Source organism: Megascapheus bottae, chromosome 5 (genome assembly GCF_031878675.1).
Source record: "Megascapheus bottae isolate mThoBot1 chromosome 5, mThoBot2.hap1, whole genome shotgun sequence".
Classification (NCBI taxonomy): domain Eukaryota; kingdom Metazoa; phylum Chordata; class Mammalia; order Rodentia; family Geomyidae; genus Megascapheus; species Megascapheus bottae.
The window spans coordinates 72,515,721-72,539,199 of record NC_143513.1 but is presented as its reverse complement, the minus strand read 5'-3'; the positions used below and the strand labels follow the sequence as shown (position 1 = coordinate 72,539,199).

Here is a 23,479-nt window from a genome sequence, read left to right as displayed (position 1 = left end):
TGAGGAGGTGCTGGAGAAAAACACGTGAGATAAGAGAGGTATAAGTAAACCTTAGTAAGCATGAAGAAATGGTAGAAATGAATGGTAGGAATGACAAAGAGCATGAGTGGTTAGATGGACTAGATGTGGGACCTGGTGAGTCTGATAACTGAGGAGCTCAGATTACAGGTGAGCTGACTTTTCCCAGTCATTTCTGCGGTGAACTAGGAGTACCTACCACCACCACCACCACCACCACCACCACCACCAATAGACTTTCCACTTAAGAAGGCGAAGTATCTCAGTAGTTATTAGGCCGTTCTGCTTGATTTATGTAGCTAATTAAAATTAAAACCACTGTGCTAAAGAGAGTAGAGAGGAACTCAAGGGTCTTAGTAGATTACAAAAATATATTAATAATTTTCCCCAAGGAAAATATATGATGTGAATAAATAAAGTCTATACATTGATGGGTTATTCCATTCTTGGTCCTTATATTTTGTATATTTAGGCTAGCCTTTGAGAATAATTGGTGAAGTATAGCAAGGCGAAGATAAAGATACCTGTTTTCATCTAAGCATTCTTAATTTCTTGTCATGAAAATATTTTTAAACTCTGCTAGATATGTATCTGTGTATGGTGGCTGTGATATCAACTATGACATTTGAAAATCATAATTTTTTGGAGTAAATCTTTGCTCAAAAATACCATGTTTATTGGCTGGGAGCATGGCCTAGTGGTAGAGTGCTTGCCGAGCATGTATGAAGCCATGGATTCAATTCCTCGGTACCTCATACACAGAAAAAGCTGGAAGTGGTGCTGTGGCTCAAGTGGTAGAGTGCTAGCTTTTAGAAAGCCTAAGGACAGTGCCCGGGCCCTGATGAGTTCAAAACCCAGGACCAGCAAAAACAAAACAAAACAAAAAAGAATACCATGTTTGTACAAGCCTGCTGATGGAATGAGAAACCATAACCATGGCTTCCTCCTTTCTGGGCTGTGATTTGTTTCCATGATTGTTCACCTTATATTGCAGGTCAGAGCTTATCTAGCTACCTTAGCTGACCTAATACATTATTTGACAGGGAGGGAGACGGTAAATAAAGAATCTTCAGCCAAGTCCTCCATTTACTAAATACAGCCCAGGAAACAGTCTCAGGCTACTTCTGTATGACTGCTCATGTTTTTATTCCTGCTGTGTTTCAGTTCCATATATTCAAGAGCTATGCTATATTTTTATTCTGCCAAGTCTTTTGTGTCTGAAGGGAGCAAAGATTATTTAAATGTATTACAGTTAAATAGTACACATAATTTAAATGCAGATTTTCATAACTTTTATGATTAAATTCTCTCATTATTAAACGTAACTATCCCTATGTCATAGTCTCATAGTCTTTAGGAAAACCTACAGAAAAGACACTATGTTTTATAATAGAGGCCAGGAGTTTGGCCTACTGGTAGATGTTCACTTAGCATGCATGAAGCCCTGGGTTTGATTCCTGGTACGACATACATAGAAAAAGCTGGAAGTGGTTCTGTAGCTCAAGTGGCAGAATGCTAGCCTTGAGTAAAATAAAGTCCAAGGACAGTACCCAGGCCCTGAGTTCAAGCCCTAGGACTGGCAAAAAAAAAAAAAAAAGTTTTATAATAGAATCATGATACTTGAGAGTTCTCTGATCAGATAATCATAAACAAGACTCTAGAGTGATTTTTCTTTTCACTTTCAACCAGCAGTTCAAAAACTGCTTTAGCCTTTACCATCTGACTTTGTTTTCATATATATAATTCAATGGGAAAAATATATAAAGATTCCAAAAATATATATCTCCCTAAACAATATTGTGTCTTATTTATTAATTTTCTCAGGGATTTTAACATTGAATCAGCGCAAATAATGAATTGATGGCTTTCAAAATGTTCATGAGGGCTGAGAATGTGGCCTGCTGGTAGAGTGCTTGCCTAGCATGTATGCAGCCCACATACACAAAAAAAAAGCCATAATTACTGATGTCAGAACTAAAATATAAAATAAAACCAAAGTGGAATTTAATTTACCCTGAACGTTTCTGCAGCACCAAAGAGCACTTAAGGACCATATGCATTACCACTAGACTGCTGATATCTCTAATACTACAAAATTAAAATGTCTTATCGGAATGGCACCAAGTTGCATTATACCCACCCATCTACTCAGAGTTATGCTCTCAGTTTCATCTCTAAAGAAGAGCTGCCCATTCATATACCTTGTATATTCTATCTACTTTTTTTCAATGGAGGAGGTTGTTTTCAGCATACTGATTCAAGGAAAACTCCGTTAGGACCAAAGATGATAATACCATCATCATCTCCAAGAAGAAAACGAAGCTGACTACAATCAACTCTTTTGACCTAGTGCTGTTTTTTGATATGGTGAGATTGTATCCTGAGGACGTGTACTGTTGTTTGCACTCTTACTATCTCTGAGCAGGACATAGTGATCTGGAACTTTACTGGGCAGTTTTACACCCTGTCATGTTTTACATTGCATTTGCAAGAAGTCTGGCACCCCAAAGCTGTTTATTTTTTCCTCCATTGCATCTATAATCCCAGTACACAGCTAAAGGTAAAGGAGGCCCTGAGCTATGGCTTCAGTAGTCAAGTAGGAAGGTTTTACATTGACCTTAAACTGACAATTAGATCTCATGTCATTGTTCATTGTTTTCATTAGGGTTTGAACTCAGGACATTGGATTTGCTAGACAAGCACTCTTACCACTTCAGCCAAATCACCAGTCTTTTTGCTGTATTTGTCCATTAGGGGCCTTTACCCAAACTAATGTCAGGCCATGAGCCTTCTGTGAGTATACCTCCCACCCCACTGGGATTACAGGCAAGAACTTGTTTTTTGAGGTGAGTTCTTGCTAAGTTTTTGTGGGGGCTAGCCTCATACTGGGAATCTCCCAGTATGTTTCCCAAGTAGCTGAGATTACAAGCAAGATCTATGACATCCATCCTAAGAATACTTTTTTTTTTTTATTCATGGTTATAGCACTTGACTAGCATATGCAGTCCTAGCTTTGATTCTCAGCAATGCCTCCCCCCCAAAAAAAAAATCAAAATCACAGTTAATGGATTATGGATCTATATGCCTTACTTGTTTCTAATACCCGTTTAAAGTAAGATTTGCTATGAAGTATCTTTTTTCTTTTACACTGTTAAATTCCTCTGATCTTGGTATATGTCTTGAGTTTTAGTATAAATCCTTTCTTCCAGTGTGGAACTTGGACTCTGGGCATGGGTATTGGCCCTGAGCTCTTCAGCTCAAGGCTAAGAGTATCATGGGCTTTGTAGTGCCCAGGCTGGCTTTGAACCACAATCCTCAGGTCTCAGCATCCTGAGTAGCTAGGATTACAGGCATGAGCCACCACACCTAGCTTAGTGTAAATTCTTGAGATTATACCTTTATTTTAAACAATAGGTGTGTTATTTAAATGTTTCACTTAAATATGTATCACTTAAATGTGCTCTGAATATAGAAGGCAGCTTTTTGTGGGGGAGTGTGTGGTGGGGGTGTGCACCTCTTGTAGGCCTTGAACTCAGGGGCTGGGTGCTATTCCTGAGCTATTTGCTCCAGGCTACCGTTCTACCACACAAGCCACAAAAAGCCACTTGTGGCTTTTTCTTTCTGTTTCTTTCTTCTGTTTGTGGTGCATAAAATGGAGATAAGAATCTCATGGACTTTTTTTTTTTTTCCCCAGACTGGCTTTGAAACACAACCCTTAGATCTCAGCCTCCTCGTAGTTAAAATTGCAAACATGAGACACCAGTGTAAACTTTTTGTTTTGATAAACTTTCAGGTTTTAACTCATAATCACCGTGAGTCTCATTCTGCTAGCTGTGCTCAGCTCTATGGTTTCTTTTTCTTATTTTTGAACAAAGACGAAAACACTTTTTCTCCATGTGACTTAACACAGTCAGTAGGGTAATCATTGCTTGAATATAATTTTCACTATTTTGTATCATTTCTCTACTGGACCCAACTTAATCTTCCATTTTCAGAAGAGAGAACTCTCCATTGAGACCTAGAATATTCACTTAAATCTCTGGACTCAGTTACCATAGTCACCAGATTCTGTCTTCCTGGGAACCATGCTTCTAGCTTTTCAGCTGATTTCCAAACAGGCTTTTGATTTTAAGTGATCATATTCTTTCTTCTTCTTTTCTTCCTCTGCTTTTCATTTATAACATAGTTAAGCAGAAAACATAGTCTTTGTTTTGAAGTAGATTGAAGAGCAGCTACTGACTACACTGTTAAATATTGAATCAATAAAGGTTTTTGATATTAGAAAATGTTGGTATTATACCATTCACTTCATATTGAAGGTGACTAACTTTTAAACTTAACTTTTAAAATCAGCACTTCTAAACAGTATGACCAAAATAAATTGAATTTAATAGAATTAATTTTTTCATAAAACATTAGTTCTGATGCAGTATATAAAATTCTAGGATATCAAAATAAAAGGTACAGCATCTGATTTGTAATTTTTTAATGTATTTATTTAAATCTTCATTCCCTCTTTCCTTCCTGCCTATTTTATAATAAGATTCTAACCTTGAGAATTGGTTCTATCAAGACCATCTCTGGCAATCTGTTATAAATTCAATTATGTTGCATTATAGCTGAAGATGGAGACTTTTTTTTTTTTTTTTTTGCGTGGGTCATGGGACTTGAACTTAGCCTGAGTGCTGTCCTAAGCTCTTCAGTTCAAGAATACTGCTCTCTACCTCTGGGCCTAGGTGTTGCTCCTGAACTCTTCAGCACAAGGCTACCACCCTATCCAGCCAAGCCCCACTTCCTGTTTTCTAGGGGTTAGTTGGAGATAAGAGTCTCAGGTCCTTTTGTGCTCAGGCTAGCTTTGAACCTGGATCCTCAGATCTCAGCCTCCTGAGTAGCTAGGATTACAGGCATGAGCCATTGTGCCTGGCAGGATGGAGACTTTTATATGGTTATTAAACTGAATTCACTTAGTGATTTAGGAATGAGCATTTGAATGTTTTAAGTTCACCAGTCTTTTAAAATATTTTTATCCACAGGAGTTTCTTTTTTTGTAGCACTGGAAAGCATGGTTTCTGACTAGACCTAACTTTGTAGATGTGTAAAAATAATGTAATAATTCCAACTGTGCAACATGAATAACATAATAGTCAATAACAGAACATTATCTGTGGCATTGAAAAGTTTCCACAGATGTGGACTCTGTAAATTGAGAAATGATTTGAACATTGAAAGCAAAAGAATTTTCATTTACTCAAAGGAGTAAATGAATAAATTGTAAGAGGAAGGAAGAACAAACTATCCTTCTTAAAAGTGGACTGTGCTGAATAAGACATACAAAGGTTCTCCATTGCTGTCTATTCCTTCACATGTACAGTATCCTTGTTATCAGTATCCTCCAATTAGTGGTCTTTGGGTAAACATTGACACACCACTATCATTCAGAGTTCATAGTGTAATGGTAGGGCTCACTGTAGTGCACATTCTGTGGATTTGGATAAGTGTGTAACGGCATACATCTGTCGTAGTATTGTTTTTTTGTTTTTTTTTTTTTTTTTTTGCCAGTCCTGGGCTTGAGCTCTGGGCCTGAGCCACTGTCCTTGGACTTTCTCAAGGCTAGAGCTCTACTACTTGAGCCTCAGCACCTCTTCCGGCTTTTTTCTATATGTGGTACCGAGGAATCGAACCCGGGTCTTCATGCATGCTAGGCAAGCACTTTAACCACTAGGCCAAACTTCCGGCCCCTGTCATAGTATTGTATGTATAGAGTGGTTATCTTGCCCTGGAAACCTCTTTGCTTCTCCATCCTCCTTCCGTCTTTGCTAATCACAGCAACCACTATGTTTGTTACTACCTCCATAGTCTTATGTTTGGAAAAATAGTATCTAGACTTTCCAGTCTGACTTCTTTTATTTAGTATTACACATTTACGTTTCTCCTAGCAATTTTCTTCCCATCAAACTACACTTTACATAGCTAAAATAGCTAAATGTCTGTGTGTGGGTGTGTGTGTGTGTTAAGTTTTTATTTATTTATTTTTTGCCAATCCTGGGGCTTGAACTCAGGGCCTGGGCTTTCAAACAAAGCCTCTACAATGTTTTGGACAACTGGTTCTCTTAAGCCGTAAGAGTTGTCATCTAGAATTACCTGGATGGAAGAAAAAAAGAGACTTTTTGAAGAAAGTAAAAATTAATCCAGATTTGGAAAATATTCTAGTCAAGGAAGATGATAGAAAATAAAGTTCAGGAAGCACACATCATATTTAGCTGATTCAGATTTTTCTATTTGTGAATTCTGCTTCCTAGCTTACTAATATAAACAAAATTGAGCCTTTTTATTATGTTGTTAAGTTTTGTATTTCAGATCTCTTCATTTGCATTGTTAAATTTTTCAGGTGGCTAAACTTTACTTTCCAATCTGTGAAACTCTTGAAAGTTTTGTCTGTGGTCTCAGCAATTCTGCTTTGCAAAACTTGTGTGTTTTGCTTTATAATAAACATAATCCTTGAAATTTAAGAATAAACTCTGTCATCTAGAATAACATTTTTACATTTGCTGATGATATGGTGACTACCTTAGAAAATTCATTGGCAGTTACTTTCCCTGCATATCATAGTTATTTAATCAATTGAGTTGTTTTTTTCTTTTTTTGGGGGTGGGGGGGGTTGGTTGTAGGACTTGAACTCTTGCCCTGGGCGCTGTCCCAGTGCCTTGAGCACTTCAACTCAAGGCTACTGCCTTTGAGCTACAGCACCACTTCTGGTTTTCTGGTGGTTAATTGGAGATAAGAGTCTTACAGACTTTCATGCCTGGCTTGGCTTTGAACCATGATCCTCAGATTGAGATGATTTTTGTAGCACTCCTAAAGTTCAGCATATACTTATACAGTTTTCTATTTTAAGTTTCACTATGAGAAAATTTGCCAGTTGTTTAAAATTTCATATTCTAGAAATTCATTTATATTTGAATCACTTGGAGACATGCTGTTGAAGATTGAGGAAGTTGGGCGGTGATGGGGGGGGGTACTAATTAAGATAAATTCCAACCCCTAAACAGTAGGAGATAATGAGATAAGATAGGCTGGTAGGAGGAAGGAGGTTAGGCCGGAGGCTAACAGGCTGTTCCTGTGCCCCACTGAAGATGCAGTAAGTAGGAGCCTCTGACTTAGAACTATGAAGAACAACAGTGAAGATTAAAGCTTTTGAGAAAAAGCTCAGGTGGTAGATTGGAGAAAGTACAGATGTGACTGAATACTTACTAGTAGAGGTAGGAAATATGAGGTCTCTGGCCTCAGTGTTGCATCTTGTATTGGAAACCTGAAAAGTGCCCAATATGTGAGTCCCTACCCAAACATAAAAACTGGAAAAATTAGAAGGTGTGTGAATGTAATTGCATCAAGCTAGTTAATAAAAATCCTATGCATTTATTCAAATGAAATGATTTTGGACCTTGTTGAAGGGGTATCACAAAGACAGTAGCTTAAGTGGTAGAGCACTAGCCTTGAGCACAAAGACATTCAGGGACAGCACTCAGACTCTGAGTTTAAGCCCCAGGACCAGCAAAACAAAAGGAAACGTGTTAGTTGAAACACATACTTAGTTTTGTTTGGGCTTATCTAAAGTCTGTTTTTTCACACAGTGTTGTCATTATGAAGATATCTGCTTCATCCTTTTTCATACATATGTATAATATATAAACATAGATATAATTAATATATATACATGTCTATATGTATATGTGTATATATATTTATCTTTTAATTTACATATAAGTTCTGATTATGAACCCTAGTCTGGCTTCAGACTCCCAGTCCTCCCAGATGCTGGGATTATAGACTTGTACCACTATACCTAGCTAATCAGATCTTACTTTTCAAGTGGAATTTTGCATGATGTCCTAGTATGTAAACTAAATGAAACCAGGATAATAGGGGATATTTTGTGCTAGTATCCTCCCCTCAACTTCCTCCATTCTTCAGGCTAAAATTTTACACAAATAGGAAAAATTCATTGGTTTATGGCCAGTGATAGCTAGTCATAGAGAGCAGGTTTGCTTTCATTTTGTTGTCTCTAGTTTTGTAATTCATAATAATAGACACAGTACAGAGCTGGGCATAGTGGTTTATGCCTGTAGTCCTCTCAGGAGTCTGAGATCTGAGAATTGTTGTTCAAAGCCAGCCAGGGCACTAAAGACCCTGAGACTCTTATCTCCAATTAACCACTAGAAAAACAGAAGTGGTGCTGTGGCTCAAAGGGTAGGGTGGTAACCTTGAGCTGAAGAGCTAGGGACAATGCCCAGGCCCAGAGTTCAAGCCCCACGATGGACAAAAAAAAAAAAAGAAAAAAAAAAACCAATAGTACAGTTAATATGAGAAGCAGAAAGGAACCAAGCATTCTGGTCACTATAAGACCAGCTACACTCGCTTGAGCTATCATTGTATGATGGTCCTGGGAGATCTGATGTCAGAGCACAAGCTTAATTTTATCTTGTAACATAGCTACTGCTTGTAGTACTTCCTAGAAAATAGTTGGATTAGCCCAGTGTTTTGTAAAAATATCAGTAGTAATTCTAACCCATTGCAGATCTTCAGAGTCAGGAGAGCCTGTGGTAACTAAGATGTGGACTCCATGAATGCCACCATTTCTCACCCACCTGCCCATTCGCAATGTGTGCCCAATGGGTTTGAACATATTTTTTAGTGTTTGTTAGTCAATGTATATCACTAGTCATTTCTTCTCAGTTGCTCAGAAGAAATTGTGTTGTCATGAAATCACTAACTTCATGTTCCTTAATAACATAGGTGTTTAGTACACACTGAGAACAGAATGATTAGCTGTTTAACAGCTTTAACACATATACTGCATATGGACTTTTTATTTTTATTACTAGTATGTAATGATCAGCTAGTTAAGGATTGACTGTTAGGCAGAATTTTAGCCATAAAAGCTTTAATGAAAGGCTTCCTGAGCTAACTAAACTGAATGTTTACTGACACCTTTTACACAGAAAATATGCGAATATGGTATTGGACATTTTAAAAGTACTTGAAATGGTATGCCTTTAAATTCTACAGCATTCAAGTTCTTTGAACAGAACAGAGTGTTTTGTTGTACATATTGATATGTTACAATGTAAAATTAGTTTTTAGTCCTATAAAACATTTAAACATATTAGCAGTAAGCAGTCCTGTCCCCAATGCCTTATACTACTACTAAGGAAGTACTTATAAAATGTTTTTTGATTTAAAATATGCACTAATTTGCTTTTCGTTATATTTTTTTTTGCCAGTCCTGGGCCTTGAACTCAGGACCTGAGCACTGTCCTTGTGCTTTCTCAAGGCTAGAGCTCTACCACTTGAGACACGGCACCACTTCCAGCTTTTTTCTTATATATGGTACCGAGGAATCGAGCCTGGGTCTTCGTGCATGCTAGGCAAGCACTCTACCACTAGGCCAAACTCCCGACCCTTTTCATTGTATTTGTGCGTAGTCTTTTTCAAGTTTTTCCTGTGTCTGGAAAGATGAAAGTATTACACTCCCATATCTAGTTTGTTTTTGTGATGTTTTGCTGATGAGAAGAGAAGGCTCATTAAGTAGGTTGATTACACAGTACTTCTGAAAGAATGATGGGAGTTATCCCATGCAGGACCAGTTTCTGGCAAGTAAGAACCCCCCTGCCTGGGCTTATTGCAAAGCTTAGTACCATTTGTTGTCAGACATTAGTCAAACAGCACATTTCAGATGATTTTTTCTTCTCTTATTTTATTCATATGCAAGGACAAGGCAGATGTTAATTCTTTCTTAAGGACTAGGGTGCTGGCTAATAAAAGACTAACAATGATAGATTTCTAAGATTATAGTGGTTTCCTCCATTAGACCTACTGACTTGTACATATTGTATTTCTAGTAGGAAGTCTCATCAAGGGAAATGAAATTACATCAGATTGAGCCTCTGGTCCAAAATCTGGTACTGGTACTAGGCTTATACTCTAGGCCTGAATAGGCCTGAGTTTTTGTGTTTAAGGCTATCATTCTACCACTTGAGCTACAGCTCCATTTCTGGCTTAGGATTAGAGATAAGAGTCTCACGAACTTCCCTACCTGGACTGGCTTTGAACAGCAGCCCTCAGATCTCAGCCTCCTGAGTAGCTAGGAGTACATGCATGAACCACCAGTGCCAGCTGGTAATTTTTAAAGGAGAAATTTGTATTCTTTTTTTTTTTTTTTGTGGGTCATAGGGCTTGAACTCTGATCCTGAGTGCTGTCCCTGAGCTCTTCAGCTCAACGCTACCGCCCTACCCTTGTAGCCACAGCCCCATTTCCCATTTTCTAGTTTAATTGGAGATAAGGGTCTCAGGGTCTTTTGTGCCCAGGCTGGCATAGAACCACCGTGCCCAATGAGAAATTTGTATTCTAGTCATATTATTTAAAGCCTTAGGGGAAAAAAAGAATTCACTTTCCTTTATCGGTAGGTCTCAATTGTCTTCCTGCCTCTATAAGGTCTGAAAGACAGGTTTGGTTGTCACAGCTGAGGTGTTGGTGCTCCTAGCATCAAGTGGGTACATCCCACAATGCACAAGACTGGCCCTACAATGACAAATAATGGCCTCCAGAGTGTTAGTAGGCCTGGGAGTGTAGTTCAGTGGTAGAGTGCTTGCTTAACACATGGGAGGCCCTAGGTTCAGCTTCCCAGCAATGTCAGAGTGAATGAACGAATGGATGGATGGAAAAATAAACCTTGTCAAATAAACCTTTCAAGGAATGGACTCACTAGAAGCCCATGACCAAAACAGAATTAGGCTGGAGACAATATAGGTGGGATGGGTAAAGGAGGTGATTTGAGGTGTAGTTGTACTGAGATGAACTGTTTTGATGAAGTTAAGATTCCACTGGTTTCCTGTTTCTCATTCTTTCTTCATCTAGCACTTGGCATGCAATAGTGAACTGCAGCTGAACTGGAGGTGTGGCTCATGTGGTAGAGTGCAGGTCCAATTAGCAAGCTGTGTGAGGTCTTGAGTTCAAGCCCTGGAACTGGCATGCAGCATGTGCACACCCCTACCCCCACCCCCACCCCCAATAATGGAGACAAGAGTAGTAAGCTTTTCTTCTCTCTACCAAGGAGCTAGGATTATAGGCATAAGCTATAACACTTGACCTTACTAATAAGATTCTAAAAATACAACTCAGCATCTGACCTCAAAGTTCTCAGTAGCCAGGTTTCTTTTTGCTTTTGTTTTAGAGAATGTGGCCTCAAACTCTTGATCCTCCTGCCTCAGCTTCAGTGGGAGCGGTGCTTAGATTACATGCGTATGCCACCATGTAATTTGTTACTTTGCTAACAAATTATTCCTGTCTATTATCTTTTATGCAGATTATTTGTCTTCTGCCTACCTCACAGGGTTGTTGTGGGGATCAAATGAAATAACTGAGGTTGCCTTGTAAAATGCACAACACAATGCAATTGTAAAATAATATGCAATATATGAAAGACCAGGCTTAATGAATAGCATCAATTATGAGATGAAAATAAGTTTGAGTTCATTTCCCCTCCTCCTTTTTGTTTGTGTAGTATAAGAATGCTTTTAATTCATCTTACTTGGGTTCAGAGATGACCTTCCTGGGTTTAGTTTCTGTGTGTGTGTGTGTCTGTGTGATTTTATAAATAAGGTTAATACTGTTAAATGCTTCATTTACTGAAATGTACTGACGAGCAAGGTGAAAGTGTAAGAAGAAAATCAAGAATTTACCAAATAGCATAGACCATGTCTGATAGAACTTTATTATCATCACCATCCTCAATACTGATTGCTACTAAATTCTGTAGAAAGAGAAATGTGATCTTTCTAAAACTGTAGTAGGCAGTTTGATTTATATTTGTTTTCAATAAAAAATTACTCTAAGTAATTTTAGACTTTACCCATCCCACCCGTGATCCCAAACACTTGACTCCCCCAAACGTATTTCTCCTTCCTCATATTAATTTTGTTAAAACAATTCATTAATTGTCAGAAGAGTTACACCTCTTGGCTCCTCCCCTAAATATACATCCTGTAGTCAGTTTGTTTGTGCATAAAATTCCACATATGTCATCATGCATATTTGTATTTTAGATCTAGCTTCTTTCACATATGAGAGAAAATATATGGTGTTTGGCCCTCTGAGTCTGTTCTGCTTCACTTTTCCTAATTTTTCTAGATCTACCCATTTCCTTGCAATTCATCTGTTCTTTCTAATAGATGAGTAGCTTTTAGTTTTATTTATATTTATATATACATATATATTTAGCTTTGATCTATTCATCCATTGTAGTCTGAAGGGCTGTTGACTGTGCCTTTTTATTTATGTTATCTTAAATAGACCCTGAAATGGTAGTATACCGGGGCTTAGATTTTGAATAATTTGTAAAACTGGTAGTATAGCATAGCCTAGTGTAGACTAGCATAACCTATCATAGTATAGGAGGGCTGTGTTGGAAATCATTCCATCCAAAAGGTGTCCTAGCTCCTGTTTCCTTCATCTTTGTGATTAATAGAAAAATAGTATTTTCAGATTCAGAACCTTGTTCAGTACTTCCTTTCTCTTCTACAATGTATTATTACCTTCATAATCAGAAATAACTTCATTTTTCTTTTGCTTGTGTTTATTCTTCATAAAAGAACTTTTCCATTTAATGGACTCATGCACTTGCCTTTTTTATAACACACATCAGACCTGCTGGCTAAATGCCTCACTAACTGAAGCCGAGTAATGTAGCTGGAATTAGGTTGTGCTCATTGAGTCTTGAAGGTTGGTTATTGGTTTGTGCATTGTAGTGGTACTGAGGCTGGAGAGAGACAAGAAACTCTCTCTCCTGATCCTTGAGCAAGTGTCCTCTCCCTTACTTCAGAGGCTCTTATCTCACAAGCGAAATCCTAACTTAGTTTATCTCAATAGGACAACCATTTTAAATGCTCATTAAAGAAAGAATAATTCTTCTCCCAATTAACCACTGAAGAACAACATATGTTTCTAACGTCAGCTTTTTATTTTTTTATCTTTCATTTTTTTGTTGGTAAATCTCCCAGACAACAGCAGTTCTATAGAGAGTTTAAATATGAAGGAATGGCAGGACGGGCTAAGGGCACTTCTACCCAACATTAACATCAACTTTGGTGGACTGCCCAATTCTTCTTCCCCCTCCAACGCCAACCACAGTGCACCAACGTCCAACACTGCCACCACCGACAGCGTGAGTTGGGACAGCCCTGGCAGCTGGACAGACCCAGCCATCATCACAGGTAACTTTCTCACTCCCTCCAAGCTCAACTCACAGCCATCACTTTTGTTTTCAGATCAGGTTAAAACCAAAACAGATCTCTTCAACCTAACTTCCCTCACGAAGCCACAGGTGTGGGTGGCCCGTTTTGTTTTGAGGGGCAGGGTTATTCAGTCTCTGTGAACCTGTCAGCCTTGTAATGTGCTAAGGTATCCAGGCCTCTGCTGCTCCTTTAAGTCTAAGTAGGTATTCACATGTATTTTGTAGGCCTCAGAATACCAAAACGTCTGACTGAGCCATCTTAACAGGAACATACTCCACTTGTTAAAAATAAAGCTCTCTATTATAAGGCTATCTTGTTTAGGTCTCCCTAGAGAAAGATAATTCACAATGGGGAAATGCCATCATTCACTTCTGAGGGAATTGGGGGAGGGCGGAGTAGCAGTTCTGCCTTTGTGACAGAGGACTAAGTCTATAGTTCAAATAAGAGGCATGGGTATGTGTGACAAGAGATCTTGCTCATTCATTGCTTGGGGGCGGGTGGTTGGGACTAAAACTGTAGATTGTCCTATACATGGAAGGTACTTAAAATTGTAATTTCTTCTGGGTTTATTCTTGGATTAGCTAATGACTTTAGCCTTATGTATTTGTTTGGCAAACTTCTTATTCTTTAAACTTATCCTTTCCTCTTGTGTTTTTCTGTTCTCTCTTCAGGTATTCCAGCATCTTCAGGAAACAGTTTAGACTCTCTTCAAGACGACAATCCTCCACACTGGCTAAAATCCCTTCAGGCCCTCACAGAGATGGACGGCCCCAGTTCGGCTCCATCACAAACCCCCCACAGCGCCCCCTTCAGCACACAGATCCCTCTGCACAGAGCCAGCTGGAGTCCCTACCCTCCTCCTCCAAATCCTTCCAGCTTCCACTCCCCACCCCCAGGCTTTCAGACAGCCTTCAGACCCCCCAGTAAAACCCCCACAGATCTACTACAGAGTTCAACACTGGACCGCCACTAGGCAAAGGAGAAAATTAGAAAATACAAGATTTGTCCCACCCTGTTTTCTCCCTCTCAGCCCACCCACAGCTCCCTTCTCATCTCTTATGTTCTGAAGAATTCAGTTCCTGATCATTTTTTTTCTCCCTACTCCCAGATGCAATGCGATCACAGGGTCATTACCATCTTTTCTTTTCATTGTGAAAGTTTCTGTTGATCCCAGCATTTGAGTGACACTGTTGAATGTTTCTGAAAAAAAAAATTGCCTTTTAAGGAGAGGAAAAAAAAGGAAATCAAAGGGCAGTCTCAGTACTTAGAAAATTACTGTTTGTCTGTTGCGCATAATAATGACATGATCTGCTTAGCAGAAAATGACGATTAATCCATAGGAAAGGTCAAGTAAATGCATATCAACTGCAGAAGTTTGAAAACCAGGTTAATTTAAATGAGATTGCTAAATGCATGGGGGGAAAGCAGTGGTCCTGGCATCCATCTTGTATTCAGCTTATCACTATTGCAGGAAAATTCTTTCAACTTAATTTTTAAAATTTTTTGAGTTGATGGGGAGGACTTGATTGTGTCATTAAACAAAAGAATTTATTGGAAGTTGATGACAAGACAAATTGATCTGTAGTAGCAATTGGCCTATTGCTAAAGAGTTTATAAGGAGGGGAGAAATGGTGTTTGTTTTTGTTTAAGGAGAAAAAAATTGGCTTTAGACTCAAAGTAAATTTAAATACTTTAAAGAAAAAAGTATTCGCAGATGTAATACCTATACATAATATAAAAGCTGGACTATAAGTGATTTCTTCAGTCTTTCTCCTCTGTCAGAATCTTTTTTTCTTTGACCTGAAATCTACCTGCCGAGGGCACTCTGAAATAGCACTGCTCTGGAGCCATCTGATCACCAACTGAAGCAAATCTCTGACCTCCTTGCCTGCAGCTTTTACTTAACCCTGTAGTTTCTGGACGTTTGTGCAGTATTGAAAAGACAGGAGAAAAGAAAACAAACCTGGTTATAACCTGATGCTAAAACTAAAAACAAGGAAATGTACCTCTTTCTTCAGAATTAAAACTAAAATCTTAAATAAAACAGAAAACTTGATGATGACCTTTTGTTGTTCTTACTGTTTTTCCAGTTTATTACATGTGAGTCTGAAATATTTTGTGACTTAATTGCCACCTGATGCTTCCATTTGATTTCATATCTTTGGCGATAAGGATGGTTTAGAAGAAGAATCAGAAAACAGCTGCTGCCAATTGTTGAAGATCAACCCTGTTGTATCCAAAAGTTTATTTTCCAATTCTGAGACTTCTCCCTGCTATGACAAATGTAGGGCGGCACTCTTTTTCCAACTGAGAAATTGCTTATGCTAGAATGGACATGGGTTCCTGACATGCTGAAATACTGGTTCACCTAGAGAGATCTGGCAGAGAGCCGCTAATGTATAGACTACCATCTCTTGAGTGTCATGGCAGGAAAGATCCAGAAGCACTGAGTTAGATGATCCACAGATATATCTGTTCACATCAATCTTTTTTTTTTTCTTTTTGCCAGTCCTGGAGCTTGAACTTGTGGCCTGAACACTGTCCTTGGGTTTTCTCAAGGCTAGTGCTCTACCACTTGAGCCACAGCACTACTTCCTGCTTTTTGGTGGTTAACTGGAGATAAGAATCTCACAGACTTTCCTGACTGAACCATGATCTTCAGATCTCACCCTCTTGAGTAGCTAAGATTACAGGTAAAAGCCATGGCACCAGCCATATTGTATGATATTCTTTTTTGGGGGTGAGGGGTCGTGGGGCTCAAACTCTGGTCCTGGGTGCTGTTCAGCTCAAGGCTACCACCCACACCGTGGGCCTGGGCATTGTCCCTGAACTCTTCAGCTCAAGGCTGCTACCCTATCCTTGAGCCACAATGCCACTTCCAGTTTTCTAATGGTTAATTGGAGATAAGAGTCTCAGGGACTTTAGTGCCTGGGCTGGCTTTCAACCATGATCCTCAGATCTCAGCCTCCTGATTATAGGATTATTAGGATTATAGGCGTGATCCACCATGCCCAGCTGGGCCCTTTTTACATTGGTTATTTTCAAGATAAAGTCTCATTTTATGCCCCTGCTGTCCCTGGCTGAGATCTTTCCTACTTGTACTTCCCTGGATACCTGCATATGACAGGCATGCCATACTGTGTGCTCCTGTATGGGGGGTAAGAAGTGTGTTTGCTTGCCCACTAAGTGCAATGGAGCTTCAGAAACTTATGTGTGCAGGCTCACCTTAAAACTTCATCCTTTGAGCCAGGCGTAGCCTTGAGATGAAGAACTCGGGATGAGCACCCAAGCCCAGGGGTAGCGCGGTAGCCTTGAGCTGAAGAGCTCAGGGACAGCACCTAGGCCAAATTCATGCCCCATGACCCACACACACAAAAAAAGTCATCCTGTGATCTCCCCCCCGCCCCAGTAGTTAACGTTGCAGGCTTGAGCAGCTGTGGCTGTGTATATACAATTTACTTCTGGTTGGTTCATCCCTTAATGGACATGGGTAACAAGTTGACAACTCCTGAGTACAGCCTAAAATAATACAAATCATACAGATTGCTTGGGCTTGAGAAGAGAATACTTAATTTCTGTTCTCTACCCTCTTTGGTCAGGTGTGATCACCCCAATCAGTTCAATCTCCAGTGCTGCAAAAAAGAAAATAAACACTGTCCTGCAAACTTTGCTTCAGCCTCCTGATTTTTCTCATTGTACTTCAGAGTGATGGACCAATACACAAGAATGTTCTGGACGTAGTAACTTGTAATTGAGGTCTTTGAGTGCAGAAGGAGAAAGAATCCTGAGATGGTCATTATCAACACAAATGCTGCTTTTTCTGTAAAAGAAAGGAAATTCAATTTTTTGCATGTAATTGTATGCTTATTGAATTATACATGAGACTTTTTATAAAAGAATATGACCTTCATTTAAAGAATAAAGATAAACCATCATGACCCATGTACCTACCATCCTGGTTAAAAATAGAGCACATAATATCTTAGCAGCTTGGGTTGAGGAGTTTGGCTTAGTGGTAGAGTGCTTGCCTAGCATGCATGAAGGCCTGGGTTCCATTCCTCGGTACCAAATACACAGAAAAAAAGCTGGACGTGGTGCTGTGGCTCAAGTGGTAGAGTGCTAGCCTTGAGAAAGCCCAAGGACAATGCTCAGACCCTGAGTTCAAGCCCCAGGACCAGCAAAAATAAAAATAAACAGCTTGCTAGATGCCTCTCTAATTACACTTCCTTGTCTTTCCTCTATAAGCAACCATTATCTTGATTTTCATGTCAGTTATTTTCTTTGGAATTTTGTTAGCTATATGTGTATCCCTGAATGATTTATTGTTTAATTTTGAAAAGCTAGTAATAAAGCAATCCCCAACTGTTTAAGGAAAAGGGAAGCTAATATTGGTGTCTTAGACAAAGACTTTAGGAGACATCCAACTAAAAGAGTCTTGAGGTTATAGTTTGTCTTTTGCTTCTCTGATAAGTTGTGAAAGTCATTTTGGAGAAAGACAGGTCTGTCGTGTGTACCGCTCAGTCCTGGACATAGGTCTTAAAAGAATGATCTATGTTTCTGTTATCTAAACTCACCATGGCTTCCCTATATTTCTCTGGAAGAAGTGAAAGCACAACACTCAGGAGTAATCATGGGGTTTTAAATAGCTGACTACTTCAACAGGGCTTGGAAGAGAGAACAGAGATGGAAGCCTTGGTCAAAACTGGATGGGTACAGAGAGAACCTGAGCCAAACTGGCCTTGGGGACCAGCTGGTGTAATGGCAGTGGGAATCTTAATGCTGGCAGGTGTCTGTATCCAGTCACAGCACCCAAATCTGGTGTACAGATTTCCTTTCTCAGATCGTGTTTTTCTTTCATTTTTCTCATATCCCATACCTTTTACTCCTTTCTTTTAGTCTTGTACTTGGTTGGAATGGCATTCTCTATTAATTTCTTGAGAAATAGACACATGAAAAATTGTAATTTATATCTTTGTAAAGAGTTTGGTGGATATAGGATTCTAAGTTAGACATATTTTCCCTTTAGAACAATGAAAAGCCTATTTTTCCACATTTTTCTTATTTGCTATTGAATATCCAAAGCCACTCTTTGAATGTTTCCTATATGTCATCTGGCTTTCTTCCTTGGGCAGCTTATGGCAAGTATATCTGTGTTCTGAAACTTTGAAATGATGTTTCTAACTGTGGCACTATTTAAATCCATTGTAATGGGAACAGTGGACATAGAGTAGGCTTTTCCTTTATTTTTATGTTATTGTTTTATGGGATGGGGATTTGAACTCGTGCCTCATACTTTCTAGGCAAGCACAGTACCACTTGAACTACCCTCCATAACCCTTTTTTGCTTCAGTTATTTTAGGAATAAGTTCTTGTGATCTCCCCCCCACCCCCAAGGGGCAGCCTCAAACCATTACCCTACTACCTGTGGCTTCTGTAATAGCTGGGATATACAGATTCCTGCTTGAAATGGGGTTCTCCTGACTTTGCACGAGCAGGCCTCTAGTTGTACTCCTGACTTTTGCCTCCAGAATAGCTCAGATTGTAGGCATGTGCCATTGCACCTTGTCTTAATAGGTTGTTTATCTCTGACCACTCGTGTCCAGGGGAAATGTGTTTGGCTTATTTCAAAGTGAACTTCTTGCAGCTGTTTCTCTGTTCTTAAATTTTTATTTTTGGACCTCTGCTTTTAACTTTTACTCCATTTTCCATCCTGATAGTTTGCTCTCTTTTCTGGTATGTTTTCATGCAACCTAAGTATTTTCTTGTATTTCTGTTTGTCTAAGGCAATATAACTTGTTTTCACCTCTGCATTCTACAGTAGAGACTTCGCCAATGCTTGGTAGTCCTTGGTTAAATGCTCATGAATCAGACTGAAATCTGGACTGGAAGTTTGATAGCACAAATAGTCTGCCAAATTTGAGCTATCTTATTAGAAGACCTGGACAGTCTTTTGGGCAACCTTTGTTGCCAATGTCATTAGGTCTTGTATCTTCTGGTTAGAATCCACAAGGAAAGGTCATGAAATGGCTGGCCTAGGCAGGAAAGATCTGATATCAGTATTTCTACCTATATTGGAATCTGTTCTCATTGAAAACAGATGTTATTCAATCCCTCTTTTTAGTCCTTCACTTTCCAAAGATTAAAAGACTCAAACCATTTTCTTATATAGAAGAACATTTGCCCCAGACTGGGAGTGTGGCCTAGTGATAAAGTGCTTGCCTAGCATGCATGAAGCTCTGGGTTCAATTCTTCAGTACCACATACACAGAAAAAGCCAGAGGTGCTGTGACTCAAGTGGCAGAGTACTGGCTAGCCTCGAGCAAAAAGTGTCCAAGGACAGTGCCCAGGCCCTGAGTTCAAGCCCTAGGACTGGCCAAAAAAAAAAGTAATGTTTTTGCTATTGGCCAATGAGTGATGAGTGTTATCCATATGTTGTATAGTCCTTGGTTTGGTTTGAAGCACCCTGCCAGTGTGTATATGTGTATTTGTGTGTGTTTTTTTCTTACATTGAAATGATGTCTTTCAACATCTTTTCAAATAGCTGTTTAGATTTAGAGTCAATGGTTTATTTTCTGAAAGGTAATCATACAAGGCATTATTAAATTTTAGGCTGAACATTAAAGGCACAGTTTACTATGGTTTTAAGGGACTCAGATGGACGTCGGTTGTTTTCCAGACTTAACTGAATTAGAGCAATTCTAGAAATTTCAATGGAGTTAAAATAGTCTACTCTCAACTATAGATGAACTGTATTTTAGGGACAATGTATTTCTATGGAGACTCTGTTATAATCACACAATAAAAATTTAAATTCAGTTAGAGCTTTAAACAAAGTTTGCCAGAACTTGAAGGCATGGACTCTACTGCATGAGAGTTCTCAAATTTTACTTTGATTTAATAATCCTTATTATTAGATAATGTAAAATCAGAAACCTTATATAATCTAAACACAATTGTGAGATAGGTCCTGCCAGAGGAGGACATACGATCTGTCCAGATGAAAGATGACAAAATCATTAGCATGAACTATTTGAAAACAGTTGGGAAAAAACCTAGGTATTTATTTGGTCACAAAAATTAGTATTCTTGCTCACCTAGCATGCACAAATTCCTCAGTACCATATATGCAGAAAAAGTTGGAAGTAGCCTATGGCTCAAGTGGCAGAGAGCTAGCCTTGCGCAAAAAGTGTCCAAGATGCTCAGGCCCTGAGTTCAAGCCCCTGGACTGGCAAAACAAAACAAAGCAAAACAAAAATTGGTACTCTGGGTAGGGGGAGGGAAATGGGGACAAAAACATGAGAAGAGGTATCAATGTGTGAGAATAATGCACTCACTACCTGACAAATGTAACTGTAACCCCTGTATACATTACCCTGACAATAAAATTTATTTATTTATTTATTTTGTGGGTTATGGGGCTTGAACTTGGCCTGGGAGCTATCCTTGAGCTCTTCAGCTCAAGATCACCACCCTACCACTGGGCCTAGGTGTTGTCCCTGAGCCTCTTCAGTTCAAGGCTACCACCCTACCCATGAACCAAGCCCCACTTCCCATTTTCTAGGGGTTAATTGGAGATAAGAGTTTCAGGTCCTTTTGTGCCCGGGCTGGTTTTGAACCTTGATCCTCAGATCTCAGCTTCCTGAGTAGCTAGGATTACATGCGTGAGCCACTGCACCTGGCTAAAAAAATTTTTTTTTAAATTAGTACTCTTTGTTCTTATTAAATTGTTTATTTAGGTCAAGATCAGCCTGCAGACAATACCTTTGACAATATGTTTGAAAAAAATGTTCCTAAAGAAATTAAGGAGTTTGGCCTAGTGGTAAAGTGCTTGCTTAGCATGTATGAAGACCCAGGTTTGATTCCTTGGTACCATATACATAGAAAAGCCAGAAGTGGGGGCTGGTAGTTTGGCCTAGTGGTAGAGTGCTTTCCTAGCATGCATGAAGACCAGGGTTTGATTCCTCGGTACCACATTTATAGAAAAAGCTGAAAGTGGTACTGTGGCTCAAGTGGTAGAACTCTAGTCTTGAGAAAGTCCAAGGACAGTGCTCACACCCTGAGTATAAGCCCCAGGACTGACAAAAAAAAAGGAAAGAAAGAAAAATTGAGGGGCCCAGGAGAATGGCCTAGTGATAGAATGTGCCTAGCATGCATGAAGCCTTGGGTTCGATTCCTTGGTACCACATACACAGAAAAGACTAGAAGTGCTGCTATGACTCAAGTGGTAGAGCACTAGCCTAGAGGAAAGCTCAAGGACAGTACTCAAGCCCTGAGTTCAAGCCCCAGGACTGGCAAAAAAAAAAAAGGAGGAAATGATTTATTATTTTTTGAAGAATTGATTTTTTAAAATTATTTTAAAAGTTGGGTAACAATGTCTACAATCCCAGACATCCAGAAGCAGAAGTGAGAGTCATTTGAACCCAAGTTCAAGACCAGCCTAGGCAACATAGAAAGACCCCATCTCAAAGAAAAGACAAAATAATTATTTCCATGAGTGATAACATTGGCCCAGGTGTTCAAAGAATTGGTGCATATATATGTGTATATATATATGTATTCTAAAGGTAGTGTATGTTGAGTATTCCCTTCATAGCTAAGAAAGTGAATATACAAGACCAATAGAAATTAATAGTCTAATTTGTGTGTGTATATGTGAATGGTCTGGAAAATTTCAGAACTCTTAAGGCTACTAATTCAAGAGCCTTGTGGTATTAACTCAGTGAGTTATTAACTCCGGGACATTGCTTCTCAGGGGAAGCAGTGGTCTGTGACTCTTATTTACAAAGCTTTAGTATTTGTAAAATATTTTAAAACACTACTAATAAAATGTCTGATAGCCTAGAGCGTGGCCTAGTGGTAGAGTACTCACCTAACATACATGAAGCCCTGGGTTCAATTCCTTGGTACTACACTCAGAAAAAGCCAAAAATAGTGGCTCAAGTGGCAGAGCACTAGCCTTGAGCAAAAAGTATCCAAGGACAGTGTCCAGGTCCTGAGTTCAAGCCCCAGGACTGGCAAAAAAATAAATAAAAATAAAATATCTGGTATATTACGTTTTGTAATGGTGCTATTTAATAGCAGGAACTCCTGTATTTTTGTTAGATTTCATTATATGCAAAAAAGCAGACTATAGGGCGGAGACATTAAGTTTTTGTTTTACGTGATAATATTTTAACAGAGCTAGAACTGCTGATTACATTCTACATACACTTATCTATGACTTTGTAGCAAAACTCTAGTTTTTCAATGATACATATACAATGACTAAGATAAAGGTAGCTTTAGCTCTTCCCCTTATTTTCTCTGAGTGGTGGCAGATAAAAGGTGTGAGGAGGTACCATATTTATTTATCCCAAATCTTGGGTATGAGTTAAAGCTTGGATGGGAAGACAGTAGGAGCTTCAGGACTTTGTGTTTGTTTGGTTTGGTTTATTTTTTTCTTTTGTAGTGGGGATCTAGAACTCAAGGCCTGGGTACTGTCCCTGACCCTGAACCTCTTTCTGCCCAAGGCTAGCACTGTACCACTGGAGCCACAGCCTATGATTATGTGTTTATATCCAGATGTTTAACCTTTTTTTTTTTTTGCCAGTCCTGGAGCTTGAGCTCAGGGTCTAAGCACTGTCCTTGGGCTTTCTCAAGGCTAGAGCTCTACCACTTAAGCCACACTACCACTTCTGGCTTTTTTTCCATATATGTGGTACCAAGGAATCGAATCTGGGTCTCTGTGCATGTTAGGCAAGCACTCTACTACTAGGCAAAATTCCCAGCCCCCAGATGTTTTAACTTTCTATAGGACAACCAACTTACCCAGTATCTTCTAGATACAGTTAAGGAACAAGGGCAAGATAATTGTCTTTGGATATTTGAAGTACAGGTATATAGAGGAGGAATTAGACATAATTCCTCTTAATTAGGAATTCCTCATAATTAGGATATAATTAGGACTACAATATGGGCTTGATTTGGGCTTGATATAGGATTTCATAAAATATCTACTTTGGATTGGGCATTATGCCAGGTGCTTCAGAGGGTACAAAAATAAGATTTTGTCTACTCTCAAACTGGAAACTTTTGGTTGTTCAGTTCTACAAACAAGATTGAATGTTAAGAGTTTTAGAAGGGTAAGGGTGTCAAGGTGATTCAAAGAAGTGAGAATTAGAGATAAATGGGA

At 39.0% G+C, this 23,479-nt stretch overlaps 1 protein-coding gene across 4 annotated transcripts in view; it reads left to right on the top strand.

Annotated features, from left to right (window-relative positions):
• The window catches only part of Cnot4 (CCR4-NOT transcription complex subunit 4), a 101,682-nt gene extending 86,312 nt beyond the window's left edge, over positions 1-15,370 (top strand). For 2 of the 4 annotated variants that reach the window (XM_090333356.1, XM_090333357.1), the window contains exons 11-12: positions 13,075-13,287; positions 13,980-15,370. In XM_090333356.1, the coding sequence (XP_090189482.1) occupies positions 13,075-13,287; positions 13,980-14,281 (515 nt within the window). In that variant the 3' untranslated portion in view covers positions 14,282-15,370. The remainder of the gene's footprint in view (positions 1-13,074; positions 13,288-13,979) is intronic. The other 2 variants (XM_090333359.1, XM_090333358.1) reach the window with 1 other exon arrangement.
• The last annotated feature ends 8,109 nt before the right edge of the window (positions 15,371-23,479 follow it).